The sequence below is a fragment of the Apis mellifera genome, linkage group LG9 (assembly GCF_003254395.2).
Source record: "Apis mellifera strain DH4 linkage group LG9, Amel_HAv3.1, whole genome shotgun sequence".
Taxonomy (NCBI): Eukaryota; Metazoa; Arthropoda; class Insecta; order Hymenoptera; family Apidae; genus Apis; species Apis mellifera.
This window is the reverse complement of record NC_037646.1, coordinates 895,068-913,955: the sequence shown is the minus strand read 5'-3', so window position 1 is coordinate 913,955 and position 18,888 is coordinate 895,068. Positions and strand designations below refer to the sequence as shown.

The 18,888-nt window shown below is 16.2% G+C and overlaps 1 protein-coding gene across 2 annotated transcripts; it reads left to right on the top strand.

The window, feature by feature from the left end:
- The first annotated feature begins 5,166 nt into the window (after positions 1–5,166).
- On the top strand, positions 5,167–17,134 carry LOC100576085 (ras-related protein Rab-8A). 2 transcript variants are annotated; one of them, XM_026442788.1, is made up of 5 exons: positions 5,167–5,654; positions 8,240–8,300; positions 9,511–9,856; positions 12,920–12,922; positions 15,564–17,134. In XM_026442788.1, the coding sequence occupies exons 1-5, from the start codon at positions 5,531–5,533 to the stop codon at positions 15,660–15,662; spliced, it is 633 nt and encodes a 210-aa protein (XP_026298573.1). In that variant the 5' UTR covers positions 5,167–5,530; the 3' UTR covers positions 15,663–17,134. The 2 variants fall into 2 exon arrangements, with proteins under 2 accessions (XP_026298573.1, XP_026298574.1); XM_026442789.1 differs by lacking the exon at positions 12,920–12,922.
- The last annotated feature ends 1,754 nt before the right edge of the window (positions 17,135–18,888 follow it).

The window sequence follows — 18,888 nt, the reverse complement described above, 5'->3', positions numbered from 1 at the left end:
TAGAAAATTGATGTAATTTTTATTTACAGTAAAAATGAAAAGCTTTTAAGAGAAGCAATTTAAATATACAAAATAAAATATTCTGTGCATTGCCTATTGCATTATATACATATGCTAAAATTGCAAAAATCATAAATGATATTAATATAAAGAACCATGACAAATATAAAATTATTATATATGAAATAAATATGAAAATAATTATAAATAATAACAGTAAAAATCCTTATTTTAAATTAATCCTTATTTTAATTAATTTTAGATAATTTGACCAAAGAAATGCAATTAATAATTAAAATAACATAGATTTCTTAATGGATATTTTATAAAAACCTTCATTCATATTATTTATTTTCTTATTAAAATCTTTATGGAAAAGATTTCTATAATTCTTTTTATTACTAGATTTAAAACCATACAAAAAACAATAAATTGTTATTTAAAAAAGTGTTAGCAAGGCATCATTATTAATTATGATCCAATAAATTTGAGACTATGCATTATTGGAAAATGGAAACTATAATTTTTAAGATAAGATAGATAAAAATTATGGATTATAAACATTTAGTATATTATATTATGTAATGAAATATTTGATTCATATTTTATAAATAGTATATTACATGAATAAAGATATATAATTCAAGATAAATCATTAAACATACTTTTATATTATGTATTATTAAGCATTTATGAAATAATGCATTATATATTAATAAAATAATAATCTGATACATTTTTTTTTATGCCAAAGAAATTCTTAATAGAAAATTAAAAAATTTTTAAATGTAATAGAAATTAAATCTTATATTTATAGAATTTTTCTTGATAAAAATTAAAAATATTTATAATGATCAACTATAATAATAAAAGACATAAAAGACAAAATTATTACTGTTTGTGTATAAATAATGAAACTATATTTAAAAATCATTATACCTTGTTTTCTCAGACAAAACATTATAGAAAAATATCATTTTAAAACTTAATAAAAATATGGATAATTCAAGATAAATCATTAGATATTTGACATAATTAATGATTCCTTTGAAATATTTTACTTAGAAATTCATAAGTTCTTATTCTTTTTATTCTGCTTATGATTTATGATTTTGAAAATAAATTTTATATTAATTCTAATTTTGATTAAAAATCACTTCAAATTTGTTATTATATATCATTGAATTTATTTTCATATCACTTATTATAACTTAAACCAAGTATAAAAAAATATACATTTACATAAAAATTAATGATCTTAAAAACTCCAAAAAATAAAATTTTTTATTTAAAAATATTTTTTGTAATATATTTATTTTTTTAATAAGACTTAAAAAATTATATACAAAAAATTTATTATATTATCATAATTGAGAGGAATATATAAATGACTATTCATATATTACTTTATATGTCTGACTTTAATTTTTGTTTTTTTCTTTTTTTTTCTTATCATTTGTTTTTTTTCCTATATATATATATTTCCTATATATATATATATATATATATATATATATATATATTTATTTATATTTATATATATTTTTTTTATAAATGATAATTTAAAAATTTTTTAATTATTTATTTCTATTATTTTTTTAAAAATAAGATCAAATATTTTTGTCTATATTTAAATTGATTTTTAATTTAAAATGTTTTAAAAAATATAAAGATATTTTTATATTCAATTAGAATATAAAATTGCAAAAATTAATTTAAAATGATTATTTAACTCATATTTATGATGATTATTTTATAAATAAAATAATTATTTTATAAAATCTTATAATATATAATATATAATATATAAACTGAAAAAACATTATAATAAAATTATAAAATACTTTAAGATAATCATTAAATTATACATAATTATTAAAAAATAATAATACAGATAATCATTAAAAAATAATTTTTATTAATAATTATTAAAGATTATTTAGCTTGTGATTATATTATTATTGTAATTTCTAATTAATAATAATAGTACATAAATAAATGAATTAAAAAAATACAAAATAATATACACATGAAAAATATATATAAAATAATAATTTCATAAAGAATCAGAAATATTTATTAGAACATATATCTCTCATTAAAGTAAAAAAAATTATATATAAGATATAAAGGGAAATATATAATCTATTCAATGTATAATAATATATAATTGATTGTCTAATATTTTTCATAATTTCTCATTTAATATTAAAATTTTATGATACTTTTTATAATTTTTTGTTTAATATTGAAATTTCCATATATTAATATAAATTTATATATTTTGATTTATTTCTTTTACTATAGTTATTTTATTTTTTTAATTTACTATTATTGCTATAAAATGATTTATAATGAATAATTAAGAACTTTGCTATTATTATAGAAAAAGAATAATGAAAATAAGTAAACCTTGATATAAATTTTATTACTTTTTAATAAATAAAAATTATTTAATAAGAATATTTTTCATAATAACATTGAAATTTTCAATAATATGATTCATTATTATAAATATGCAAGTTAACTTAATAAGTTAATAATTAGCAATTTCAATGATTATTTAAACGATTTCATCTATTTAAATCAGTGATTATTTAAAAAAAACAAATTTTTTTTTGGAAAATATTTTTTATATTTTTATATAAAATATAAAATTTTATGACTTTAATTTTTTTTTAAATTCAATTTTTCTACGTTTTTTTTAAATTTATATTGTTATTTTTTTTATAATTATGTTATATAAAAATATGTAGTTTTTAATTTTTATAAATAATAATAATAATAAAATCTAACAACATAACTTCTCTTTTAATCAAGAATTTTTTAGAAACTTATTAATATTTTCTATCATGTCTTTTTTTATTTTTTAAAATATTGCATTTCTTATTTTATTGTAATAATCAATAAAATTAGATAATTTATACGTAGTTTAATAAATTTATTAAATATAAACAAAATGTAATTAAGAATGTAACAATGTAACAATGTAAATGTAAATAAAAATACGTAATTAAAAATGTAAAAAAATTAAGATCAAATTTATAATTTATAAATAAGAAAGTAGTTTTTCATATAATAACTTATTTATGGAATTATTATTATAAATAATGCAATAATAAACATATATAGAACATAAACATAATGTATACAAAATAATTAAATAATTAATAAATATAATTCATTTTTATAAAAATAAATAATTGATAAAACTTATACTTACTGATATATTTTATATAATATTATATAAATTCTAATATTTTTACGAAATTTGATTCATTTATTTAATTTGGCAAATGATACATAGAAAAAAAATTTAATTATTTGGAGAATTATACTTTATGACAAAATAATAGACAATATTCATTGAAAAAGCAATTTATATATACAATATAAATATATATGAATTTACATGTATGTACATATAGATTTCTCCTATAAATAGAAATATTAAAAAAATCGATATATCAATATCAATTAATGTTAATTGATTAATATATTATCTATAAAATATTTAAAAAAATTGATATATTATATATAAATATTATACAAAATATTAATATAATTATATGAATATATTATTTTTTAATTCTTGAAATGCAGATAGTTCGATTGATCGATTATATAGAATACGTGGATATATTTATCTGAATTAATGTCGATATATACTTTTTTTTAGATAGATTTAATTTTAATATAAATTTTTCTTTTTAATATTTTTAATATAAATTTAATATGATGCTAACAATAAATGATGTCAATTAGAAATACTCAATTGCAATGTGCTCAGTAGAATTTGCAATATATGTATAAAATCTGTAAAAAAATCTAGTTGATGATTCCGTTGTATATACGAGATACTAATAAAAAAAAAATATCAATAGTTTCAGAAAATTATTTCATCATTATTTTTACTGAAAAATAAGATAAGAATATACAAAGTATCGGAAATCAACCATAAAATTTAATTGATAATTTAATTGATAATTTCTAAATTTCAATTTTTTCTTTTACGAAAATTTTTGTTTTGATTTTTTTAACGAGTTATTAATAAAAAAATATTGGCCAATCAGAACATATAGATTTGTCACGTTGCGTTATAATGTTAAGTATTGTTAGCAACTCGTTAATAAATAAATTGAAGTAATATGTATTTAAATATGTCGAATAATTATTGTTATAAAAAATTATAATAAAATCGAATTATATCTTATTCATGATCATTGAATAAAATAATTTGGATACATATTACCTTAACTTGATTGTTGTGTTTTATGTTTCACTGGTTTATATCAATATTTCCGTGTGTAATAATTCTACACTTTCTGTAATTGGTTAATGTTTTAACAAATTAAGAATTTGTTTTTAATAATATATATTGTGTTCTGTAATAAAAATGAAATAAAAATTTTCACAAATAAAGAAAGTGTTTGAAATCATCAAATTTCATTAATTTCAATATAATTTTTATCAATCAATTTCTAGGATATGTAATATCCTATTCTATTCCTATGTATGTATTTCTATTCCTACGTAATATCAAAACATTCATGAATATTGTCTTTTCATATTTTCTCAAAATTTAAATTTAATATTTAAAACATTATATTTAAAATTATATTATATAAAAATATTTTTCAAATCTATTTTATATAATAATATTATCTTATTTATTTATTTTAAGTTTAAAAATTATTATATATATATTTTATTATTCTTTTTATTTTTTTATTTATATTATGTACCATTCTATTTAGATTTTACATTTTATTATTGTTAAATTGTTTGTTTATTTCATTAAAATATTATTAAAAATTTAATTAAATAAATATATTATAATTTCATACATTTTTTAACAAAATAAATAAAATATGTTTTTTAATATATTTAGATTAAATTAAAAAAAAATTAAATACAAAGAAAAATAAAAAAATTGATGTAAAATTTTAATATATTTTTTATTTTATAGATTATAAATTTAAATCTCAAAAGAAACATTATTTTAAATTTTTATATATTTAATTAATGAATACAATTATTCGTCAAAATTTGATTTATTATTGGAAAATTATCAATTCTATATGAATGCGCCATAATATATGCTTACGTAAAGATTCAGCTTGTTTTCGACACACGTGTTGCGTATGCGTATATACATGCGCGCATCACCTGTGGTAGCGTAGTGCAGTCAGAAGGCTGGCCACAACAGCAGAGAAAAAGTTGTACTTACCAATGGCTGTCATTGCTTTTTCTGACAGATGTTTTTACGTGCTTTATCACGCGAGTTTCGTCTTATTCGAACAAATTCTTACGATAATTTCATCTTTAGGCATTCTGTGAATCCAATATTATTGCAATAGTACAAAAATATTGAACTAAGAGTGCTCTTTTAAGTTTAAAGGGTGCGTCATTGGAATTCCAAGGATCACGATCTCTTGAAAAGATTGTATAGAGAGCTAAAAGAATAAAAGAAGGAATAAAAGAAGTGTGAACGAAATTACGTGAAATAGAGTGACTAAAAACAAAGAGTATGGCGAAGACATATGATTATTTGTTCAAGTTGTTGCTGATTGGTGATTCAGGGGTCGGCAAGACGTGCGTCCTCTTCAGGTTCTCTGAGGATGCTTTCAACACGACCTTCATCTCGACCATTGGTAAGTTATTATATCCTTTTTCTTTTCTTTTTTTGCCTGATTTGCCTTTTTTTTTTTGCTTTTATTCATTTATTGATATGAAGATTTTAAATTTGAATTTGACGATTAAATATTTTTCAAAATGTTACTTTATGTTTATATGTATATATAAGTGTGTACATAAATTATTCATAAAATTTTTATGAATTTATATTTTATACATATTATATACAATTGAAAGAGAATAATTATTAAAAGAATATTTTTGAAATGTTTTTATCTTAATTTTTATTTTAGAAGTATAAATAAATGATTATTTGATTTTTTTGAGAATAGATTTCTTTAAAAGAAATTAGATTTTCATTGCTTATGCAATGATCATTTGTTGAATAAATTTAATATTATTGTAGTAATAGTTGTGTAAAAATGTTTCAATAATGTAGTTTGCATATTAGTTTGTATTTATAATTTATATATTTTAATTTGTAATAAATTGACTTTTTTTTATTCAGTAAAATTTATTTTTAGAAAAATATTTATAACTTTATTTATACTAATTTATATTAATTTATATTAATTTAATTTATACTAATAATCAATTTTATTTTTTTGATTTTCTATCTTTAACAATTTTATATATACATATTTTTGTAATATATTTTTATTTCTATATAAATACTTATCTATTTATATATTTTATGAAATATTCGTGCAACTTTATAAATTCTTATCTATATATTCATTTATCTATTATAATATAATATATTTTCATATATTTATATTCATATATATTATAGTTTTCAATATAATAGTTTATTTATTCATATTCATATTCATTAATATAATTATTTAATATAATTAATTTTTTGTTTGGGAGCAATAATATAATGTCACATGTAAATATTAATATTAAAATTAAATATTATTATTTAAGTATTACTAATTATTTAATTTTCATAATAATAATATTTTATTCATTTATCTTTATTCTTATTTATTTGTCTTCATTCATTTACTTACTCTATTCACTAACTTATAACTTGTCTATTCACTAACTTATTGTTATTTAAAATTTAATTGCTAAATATTTAATATCTAAATATTAATATTTTTTATTTATTCTTTGATTTTTCAAATTTTTTTAAATTATATATTATAATTGAAAAACTTCACAAATTTTTAAATAAATAAATTAAAAATATTTTTAATATATTTTTATAATTTTTTTTATAATTTGTATTATAATTAAAAAATTTTTATAAAATACTTAATATAATATTAATACTATGATATTATAATTTAAATATGAAATAAATATAAAAACTATTTTATACTTATATCATAAATAATATATAAAAATTTTAATGATATTAATAATAATATATATTTTTTTATTATTAAAATTTATTATTAATTATTAAATATAATTAAAGATTTATTTATATAAATCTTCTATTTGCTAATCAAATCTCTAATATCATTGTATCAAGTAAATTGAAAAAGATACTGATACTTATATGAAAAATAAGATCTATTAGATATATCATAATATTTGATATTATTATATATTATTATATTATATATTATTATTTCATTTATTATTATATTCATTTAAATTATTTACTTGATAAAAATGTATGATATAAAATAAAAATTAAAAAATTTAATTTTTTTTATTGAATATAATTTTTTCATTGATGTAAATTTGTGTAAATGTAATTCATTAATATAAATTATTTATTTAATTATTTAATAAATTAATTATTATTATATTTTTATTATAAAATTATATAAATAAAATTATATATATATAGTTAAATATTAGTTAAATATTATGAAAATTACAAATATTGTAATTTGTTATTAATATTATATTTATAAATATTTTAATTTTTATAATATTTAAATACATGAAATAATTATTATGGTTATTTTTTTATTTATATAAATATATTTAAAATGAAAATTTTAATAATTTATAAAAATTAATATTTTTTTAATATATTTTTAATAATTAAATTAAATAATTTCAATCAACAAATAAGATAAAGGATGTATTATGCAATTGAATGGTTGTATTGTTAAAAAAGTTATAAACAGAAACAGATTTTTATATATTTTTTTGTTAAATATGATTCTTAGTATATTTGTTCTCTTTTTTGAAAATAAATTTTATATAATTGTATAAAATAATAAATTTATCTTAATATAAATATATATTTATATATTCTAAATACATTATAGATTTTTTGTAAATATTTATAAATATAATTTATAATAAATTTGTAATTTTGATTTATATCAATTTTGATTAAATGAAATAAAAAATATTTTTAAAAAACATAAATATTAAACAGATATTATAGTTTTTATATTTATTAGAGTTAGATATTTATTTAATTTTAATTTTTTTAAATTTAGGATGCAATCTAATGTTTCTACAAAAATACTTTTAATGTTTATTAATGTTTAAAATATTATATGATAATTTGATAATATGATAATATGATAATTTTCAAAAATTAAAAAATTACATTAATAATTTATTCGTCAATATTTTTTTTTTTATTAATAATTTCTATTTCATATTTGTTTCATGCTTTCAGGAATTGATTTTAAAATAAGAACCATAGAATTAGATGGCAAGAAAATAAAACTACAAATATGGTAAGTAATAAGTAATTAGATTAAATTTTATAAATTTATAAAAATTTACAATATAATAAATGTGTGTATTAAATTATTATAAAATTTAGTATATATTATATTTAGTATATTTTAATGTTACAATATAATATACAAATATCATATAAAAGATAATTAACAGTTGTATTATTATAGATATTAACATATATATATATATATATATATTGGAATAATAAATGTTTATAAATGTTTATAAATGTTTAAATATTTATTAGTAATTAAATTTTTGAAATAAATTTGAGATATTCTTTTTCATTTTTTAAAGAGTTAATTATTTATTATTTATATAGCTATCATTAAACTTAATAAAATTTTCTTGAAATATATATATATATTTTATATGTATAATTAAGAAATTTTATATACATAATAAAAAATATCTTACATAAAAGAAACTTCTAAGATTTAAATATATGATGACAATATTTTAAATAATGAATGATTCATATATCATATATATCATTCTATTTAAAAAGAATGATAAAAAATAATTAATTTTGATAAAAGAATAATAATGTTAATTTTAGACAATCTTTATTTCTTAAAAAGAATTAAGTTTTATAAATGAATTGATATAAAATTATATTAATACAAAAATACATCAAAAAAAATTAATACAAAAACACATTTAAAATAAAAATTTAAAATATTTCTATAATTTTTTATAATAAAAAAGAAAGATATATAATAAAAAATTATTTAATAATAATTAATTATAATATTTAAATAATAATCTTAAATAATAATGCTTTTCTTAAATAAAAATTTAATATAAAATATTTATTAAATAATTTTTCTTTATAAGATTATATTTCTTAAAATTTCCATATTAATAATATTTTTTTAAATGAATTATTTTATTTTTACTAAAATAATATTCTAAATAAAATAAAAAGATATATTCAGATATACTTATTTAAATTTTATAAACAATTTTATAAATAATTTTAAATAATAAAAATAAAATTTATGAAAAGAAATATCAGACTGTTCAAGTTATGTACAACATTTCTATGAATATTTTTTCAATTATCATTAATGAAGATAAATAGAATAATTAAGTTAGATTTATTCTATATAATAATATATTTCACTTTCAATCTTTTAATATTTTTTTATATATAATTCTATTATTTTTCATATAAATAAAATTGTCCTATATTTTTTTAAGGGATACAGCAGGACAAGAAAGGTTTCGTACTATAACTACAGCATATTATCGTGGTGCAATGGGTATAATGTTAGTTTATGATGTAACCAATGAAAAAAGTTTTGAGAACATAAAGAATTGGATTAGAAACATTGAAGAAAATGCCTCAGCAGATGTTGAAAAAATGTTATTGGGCAATAAGTGTGAACTTACAGAAAAGCGACAAGTTTCGAAAGAACGAGGAGAGCAACTTGCTGTTGAATATGGAATCAAATTTATGGAAACATCTGCTAAATCCAGCATTAATGTTGAAGAGGCATTTTATACTCTTGCACGAGATATTAAAGCTAAAATGGAAAAAAAACTGGTAAATATCTTTTTTCAATGTTATTATTTTTTCTGTAACTAGAGTAATGGAAAAAAAATTCATAAATAATATGTATAATATTATAAAAGTATATATTATAATACTATAAAAGTATATATATAAAATAATAATAAGAAAAAATTTAATAAAATTTTTAATTTTTTTAAAATTAATTGAAATACTTAAAAAAAATATAATTTATTAAATTAAAATATAAATTTTTTTTTTATTAATTTAATATGTATTATAAATCATAATAGATAATCATATATTTTATCTATTCTCCTATTAAAATTATGTGACTTGAATATAAAAATTTATTTTATTTATATTATTTATATTTATTATACTTTATTTAGATTTTTAATCTTTCAACAAATTAATAATATTTCATTTTTTTGAATAAAATTATTTTTAAGAAAAAAGTTTAAAAGTATAATATTATTTAGAAAAAATATTTTTCTAAAAAAAAAAATATAAACAAATATAATTATTTTTAGTTTATATATATAATAATTTTTAATTAATTTTTAAATATCATATTAATTATAAGACAGTATTATATAAATTATAAATCTAATTCTTTGTGATTTTGCAATCAATACAATTTTTTTAGAATGTCTTTTATCTAGAAATACAAAAAGTATGAAACTTTTTTTTCAATGATATATTAAGTAAATTATTTTATTAATAAAAAAAGATTAATAAACTAAGATATATAAAATGTTGATTTTAAAATTCATAAAATCATATTAAATATGAGTTTATATATTAATTGCATATTATATTCTATATTATATAAAATGAAATGATAAAATTTTTATGAAAAAAATTGCATAGTATATAATTATTGATGATATGTTTTCCTATATGATGATGCTTGAAAGATTTAGAAGTCATCTTTATTTTTTTAAATAAAATTAATAATGATTTCTTAGAATAATAGACTAGAGAGAATTGTAATAATAGATATCTTGTAATATTAAATAAAAAATTGAAAAATAAATGAATACTAACTTAAATATTTTATATTGATTAGATTTATTAATATACTAACTTATAATATTAGAATAGAATTGATTCTGATTACTTAGTCACAAAAATTTAGAAAAATATATGTGTATAAATTTTAAGGAAAAATTGTAATAAATTCTTTTGTAATTATTTGTTATTTTTTTCTTATTTTTTAAAATTTTGAGTATCTTTTTTTATAATATTATTTATTTATTATATAATTTTTTATAATATTTATTATATTCATTTATTATATCATTTATTATATATTAATATTTTTCCTATAATATTATATTAAAATAAACATATATATACATTTAAAGTTTCTATTAGAAAATTAAAAAAAAGTTTAATTAAAAGAAATAAAAATAATCTTCAAATTTCTAGAATATTATTATGTTCTAGAAAAAATAATTTTATTAGCATAAAAATGTCACTTTTTGTGACATTTTTTAAAATTTTTGATTTATTATTATTTATTGCGTATAACTTTAAGATATTAACGTTATTTTATATATATATTATTATATATATAATTCATTTTCTTCTTTCTTCACGCGCGCGCGTGTGTATTTGTGTATGTGTATATATATATATATATATATATATATATATAAAATATTGAAAAATAATATTTACAGAATTTTTGGATTAATTTGCATATTGAAATAAATTAATAAAGGAAATAATTTTTAATATATGGAAAAATACTATTTAATAATTATATTAAAATTATCTTTAAATATATAATATTTGAATTAAAAATAAATTAAAGACTTATTTTTAAAAATAAGAATAGATAATTCTTATTATATAATTTAATTTTTTTTTTCTTATTAATTTAACCTCTTAACGTTTAAATTTATTTGCCATCCAAAAATATATGAATTTTTTTTTACATAATTTCTTATATAGTTATATAGTTTTGTAATATATTTATATACTTCATATCAGAGATCTTGTTATTAGATTGTTTATTTATTACATTCAAGTATAATTACATTTAATTGAAATTGAAAATTCATAATTATAATACATTTAATTAAAAATATTGTAAATTTTTAATTATTGTTAAAAAAATATAAATATTGTAGATTATTTTCTTATGAAATAGAATTTTGTGTTATAAAATCCTTTTACATAATAAGATAGCGATGTAATGATAAAAACAATAATAAATAAAAATTTCAAAATCATTAAAAACATTAGAAAAAAAGTGCATTATACGCTAATTATTGAATTCTAATAAATAAATAATAACAGTCGACTAAAAAATTCTTTATATTTATTATTGTTTATTTATTTCATATACGAAAAATAATAAAATAAAAAGATAATATATATCTTAGAAAAATTTATAATTGCAATCTTCAAATTGACTTGTATAAAAAGTATTTCTAATAGAAGTTTATGCAGAATTGATGCTTTGACATGACTATATATGTGTGGGTATGAGCGTTAAGAGGTTAAGTATAAAGAAATCAGTAAACGTATGTATAGAATGATAATATATTCCTGAAATATTTTTCAGAGGATCAATTTAAGAATCAATTTTAGAAATTAAATATTAAAAATACAAAAATTAATTTACAAAAATATCAGTATTAAGATTTATTTAATTAAAATTTATCTTAAATGAAGCGAAATATAGCGAAACAGCTCTATTTTCATCACACGTCGTCTTATTTAATCTCTAATATAAACTCGTTTCATTTAATATAAATTTAAATTATTTATAATTTTATAAATAAGTTTTAATTGATATTTTTATATACCAATTTATATATTGGTTTTTAAAATCAACCCTCAAAAAGTATCTCAAATATATTAACACTCTTAAAATATATTATATATATTATATAAAATTAATATTTTTCAGTGGTAATTCTGGAATTTGATTCATGATTTTCCAGAAATTAAAACTGATATTTATCTATATATAATGTAGTTGCTTTCGTAGATTTGTTCTACCATATTTTTATAATAATTAACCATTTCTTTGTTTCCTGTGTCTGTTTCTCTGTGTTTGGTGCGGGTCTGTCTCGGCAGAAGGTAACTCTTTCTCTCTCTCTAAATATTACATATTTTGCATATTCACTTGTAATTTAACTATTAACATTTATTACACTGTATCAAAATACTAAAAAATAATTTTTCATTTATTGTCAATTAATTATTTTAATTTTTTAATTAATAAATTGTTTTTTCAGACATTTTAAAATATTTCATATTATAAATAAAAAATATATTTTTTGATTCAGTGTAACTATTAATATTATTATTAGTCATTATCATATTCATTTGCATTCTCTTTAATGCATAATTATTTTTTTGCATGTTGAAATATACTTTTTACATAATTTTGCTTTTAATATACAATAATATGCATTTAGCAATTTATGTGCAATTTATGTTAACGCATAACAATAATCAATACGTAGATATCATTTTTTATTATTGCTTTTATACTACTATTTTTTGTACTTTTATATAATACTAATTTTATGTTAACTGTTTATATTTTATTAAATTATTTGTCCATTATTTATTTTTATTTAATTTGTAAAAAGTTTAAAATAAAAATTTTAAAAATAAATTTTATTGAGAAATAACAAAAGTAATTTTGTTATAAAAATATATATTTTAATATGATTCATTTTTAATGCATAACTAAATATAAACATTTTTACAAGTATAATCAACTTTTGATTTTAATCTATAATTATGTTATTCTTGAACATTTGATAATATCCTAATATTTTTATATTTATTTTTTTTATGAAAAAATTTGTATATAAATATTGGAATATTACATAAGTGATATTACATAGATTATAATTCAAAATTTTAATAATATCATATAAAATATAAGATAATAATATCATATAATATCATATATAATATAATAGAAAAACACTATTTATCAATATCTCTTCTAAGTTTATTTATAAATATTTATAAACTATTTATGGTGAATATTAATGATACAAATTTATGCATAAAAATAATTGAAATTATTAATATTCATACAAGTATTATTAAATATAAATTTTATTTGTATTGTTTTTTAATATTTCAATGTTGTTACCTTTAAAATTCTTTTATTATACAAATCATTTCTAATTTATGTATAATAATAGTTAAGTTATAATAAAATTGTACAATGATTAACATTATTTCTTATAACTTAATTATAGATATAATAGTTTACAGAAATTAAAATATCTTAATTTTCATTATTAATTATATCAATATCTAAGTGTATTTTAAAAAATAAGAAATTTATTATTAATTCTTGTTGAATTTATTTTTCAATTAAATTACAAAAATTTGTAATTTCAATCTTATTTTTAATTTCAATTATTTAAAAAATGATAGATTTAATTGAAAAAGCAAAAATTCTAAATTTTATTTTTTTCAATTTATTTTTTTCAAATTAGATATCAATTTAGTTGAATCTTTAATTTTGAAATTAGTTTTTTTATTTATCGTATATATTTGATTTTTGATTTTCATAATTTTCGTAAATTTTGAAGCCAATTATTTTAAATGAGAAACTAAATAAAATTTAAGAAATGCTTATTAATATTAGACAGTGCATTTATTGATGTATAATATCATTATGGATTTTTAGAAAAGATTTTGAACAATTATATATATATGTAAAACTGATTTTAGTTTTTAAGATATTTATAAAATAATTGCTATATTAAAATTTGGATATTCATTCCTTAGTATTTATCCATTGATCATTCATCCATCCATGTTTATTTTATAAATTTTTTAAATATATACACAAAGGATTTATATAGAAATTTAATATAATAATATTTGTAACTATTTTTTACCAATTAAATTAAAATAAAACGTCAGTTATATGTACAAAAGAAAAAGATTTTATTCAAAATCTTGTCTAACATATTTAAAAATCATCAAAATATGAAAATGTTCATAATATCGATAAGTTGATTTCATAGATAATGTAAAAATTTTAAAACATTACTATATTTAATAATTTGAGTTTATTTGAAAAATAAATAATTTAAAAAAAATGATAATTCATTAGAACAAAAAAAAAATATGAGGGGATTTGAATTAAACTAAAATCTCTATCTAGGAAGATTTAAATAAATTTCTACTAATCTAATAAATTTTTACATTTATAATCTCTTATAAATTATATCATATAGAATTTTTTTTAATAATTTTATTTTAAATTTTATTTTAAATATTTTTTAGAAAATAATCGACATTTTTACACGAATAATAAGTTTTATGAAAATGCATTTCTAATGAATTTGCAGTTAAATTTTAATTTTGAAATTTTGCTAAATAATATATATTTATTAATAAATATTAAAATTTTATTTGTTGAAGAAAAAATATTTTGTTTGATCTTTTTATGATATTAGCAGAATTGAGGTACTTTGATTTCCGTAAACTATGAAAAACTGTATATTAATCGTGACAAATACAATATTACATAAAATTAATAAATAAATTGATAAATAAAAATTTATAAAAATAATGATGTAATATTCGTTTTAAAGTATTGATGTATAATAATGAATCAAAACAAAGAATTAATTAATCAAAACTATAAAGAATAAATAAATAACAACATTGAATCATTTTTTTTAAATGATTCATATAATATATGAAATTATTATTTAATGAAATTATTTTAAAATAGGAGGCGTCAAATCCACCGAAGGGAGGAGGACATCAGCTGAAAGCATCCGAGCCACAAAGGAAACCACCAAGTTGGCTTGCACGATGCACTATACTCTGACCCTTTAACCGGCATATCCTCGACCGTCACCTTCTACTTTTTACCTTCGGTCTCCTTCACTCGCTGTACGTTGCGAGTACTTCTGTGATTTTACTCCTTGACGACCACCTTCGTTTCCCTCCGTCGCTGCCGGTCTCTCTTTTTTACTGATTACTTATACGAACTCTTTTATCCTGGAGGAGAAACTATCTTTTCCCTCGCTTTTTCTATAAGAAACAAGAAAAAAAAAAGATATTCAAGAGAATTTCTTGAAGAAAACGAATCGCGAATTGTGATAATTTTTGATAATTTTTTAACAATGCTCGAACAATACCATGAATCACATTTCTATTTCTCACATTTTATGATGAAATACCAGGAGGAATTATCATATAATTGATTAAGCTATCTTAAAATACGCCATATAAAATCGATATAGTGTTGAAAGAGATTAATTTTAACTGCTAGATGCAATTTAGAAAATAAATCGATTTCGAGAACTGTGCATTTTAAGTAATGTGCACTTTTGTTTTCGTTTAACATACGATTTATATATGTTGCAAGTTTTGCTGTGAATAAACTGCGATAAACTGAAAGTTGGACACTATAAAAGCAATAATAAATCGTTGAATTATTTTTATGTTAATTAACTTATATTTTAAAAATCTCTGTTCTCAAGAGTTTTGGTTATATTTTATAAAAATATGATTATATTAAATACGTTGTTATAGTGCATAGATATGGGAAACATAAGATGCGTTTGTATTTTATGTTTGTATGCTATGCATACGAAGTTTCTCCTCCATGTTTCAATTAATCAAGGGGTACAATCGATTTTTTAACGCATGTTTAGTATTCGCTTTATTTAAACAAATAAAAAAAAAAAAAAGAAAATGAACAAAAAAAAAGGGAAAAAATTTCTCTTCTCACATGAGAAATCTTTTCTTTTTTACGAAGCATTTTGAAGCTACTTGTTAAAAAGACTTTGCAAAAAGAAAGAAGGTGCGAATAGGTGAACAATGGGCGGTCATTTTTTATATATAAATATATAAATAAATATATAAATATATATATATATTTATATAATATATATATATATATATTATATATATATATATACATGTCATCACAAATTAGCTTTTTCACCGAATCGAAGAGAAATTCTTCATTTAATTAATTCATTAATTAATAATTAGTGCAAATTTAAAACTCAAGAAAAGAAGGCTCTTTTGATTTTCTTTTCATATCTTTTTATTCTTTTCTTTCTCTCTTGTTGAAGTAATAAAAAGGAAAATGATAAAAAAAATAAAAAAATGTAACAAAAAAGATGGAATACGGACTTTATTTGAAACGCTTGTTGTAATAGTTTTCTTTCTAAAGAAACAGAGAGTTCTCCTTTTTTGTCTTTTCATGAACAAGAAAAAGGGATTTCTATCTGTTTCTACTTATACTTAAAATATAAGATTATTATAATACATTTTATATTAATCCTATTTGTCTATTTTTATTATTATAACCTGTCTTTCCTCTAATATTGAAATAATTTTTAATTGTCATTTTCATTATTACTTATTCTTTATTTATATTATCGATTAGTTGCGAATAATGTTATATAATAATTTCATTTATAATGTTATTGATATTATTTATAATTACAATGACTTAAACTATGGTTACAATAGATACGAATTCATATGAATACTTGTGAACATGAGCAACGTAAAAAATTTAGATAATGAAATAAATTCTTATTTGTATAATTATACATATTGCAAACAGATTATTTACACTATATATATGAATTATTCAAAAAATATAAGATTATTATTTTTGTGGATATTTTTTGTTGTGTATATTTGCACAAACAATGAAATAAGTGAATTTTTATGAAAACTACATGAATCGTTTGTCATATCTATATAAATTTAAAAAGTTCTTATAAAAAACTTTATTGAAATAATATATAATGTATATAATATTATTTCAATATCATATTATATTATATTATTTCAAAATCTACTAAGTTATTTCAAAATGAAAATATTTTTTAAAAATATTATCAAATTATTCGGCTATTAATAGAATTAAAAAATATAGATCTAAATATTTAAAATCTAATTTTCGTATATTAAATTTATTAATTATTAATTTTCAAAATATTATATTAGATTATTAGATCATGAACATGGGTCAAAAATTAAATTTGTTTGATCAATGATATAATTGTTATATATATATAATCATGACCATAATATTTCATTTGTTTAATTATTCATATAATTTCGCATATTTTATTGAAATAATTTTTGAAGAATAAAATTCTGATAATTTACGCGAATTCGCACACACTGTAACAATAGTTTCAACATTAATATAATGACTTTTTTTAATTTAATATATAGACTATGTTATTTAAGAAAAGAAAACTATACATCGTATATGAACAATTTTTTTTTAAGAAAAATTTTTTTTATACTTAACTATTAAATCAAGATATCGACGTAAATTTCCATTAAATTAAATTAATAATTAAACAAATTGAAAATGACAACGAACTAATGAATAAACTTTTCTTACAATTCCAACTGCATTTAAAATAAAAATGGTGTTATATATACAAAATTATTAGTAGCTTTTTAACATGTTTTATAATAATTAGTAATGTAATTTTATTTCGAAATATTTTATTAAATTGAAATAAACTATTATTTATCAGATGTATCAAGAAATTAAAATGAAATAAATGTTGATAATCATTAATTTGATTAAATTTATTTATTATAATTATATTTATATATAATTTATATATAATTTATATAATTTATATATAATTTTCATTATTGATTAAATAATGTCGTAGATTATTGTTGTATTTGTGTTAAATTTATGGATAATTCATTGAATATAATATTCAATTTTTCTTCATATAATGCAACATTTTGCATTTTTAATTTTAATTCCATCAACATTTCTTTTAGCTGAAAATAAATAATGTAATAAATAAAGAAATATGAATAAATAATTATTATAAAAAAATTACTCAATAATCCATATATATATCCTTAATTGATCACATAATATAATTTTTTTAAATTAATATATTTATTAAAAGATCGTATAGATTATATAATATAATTACAATATGTACTTTAGAACGCAGATTTTCTATTTCCGGATATACTGTGTTAGTATTAGATGCTTGCATAAATTTGTTAATAGAAAAAGTAATTAATTTATGTTTTAAATT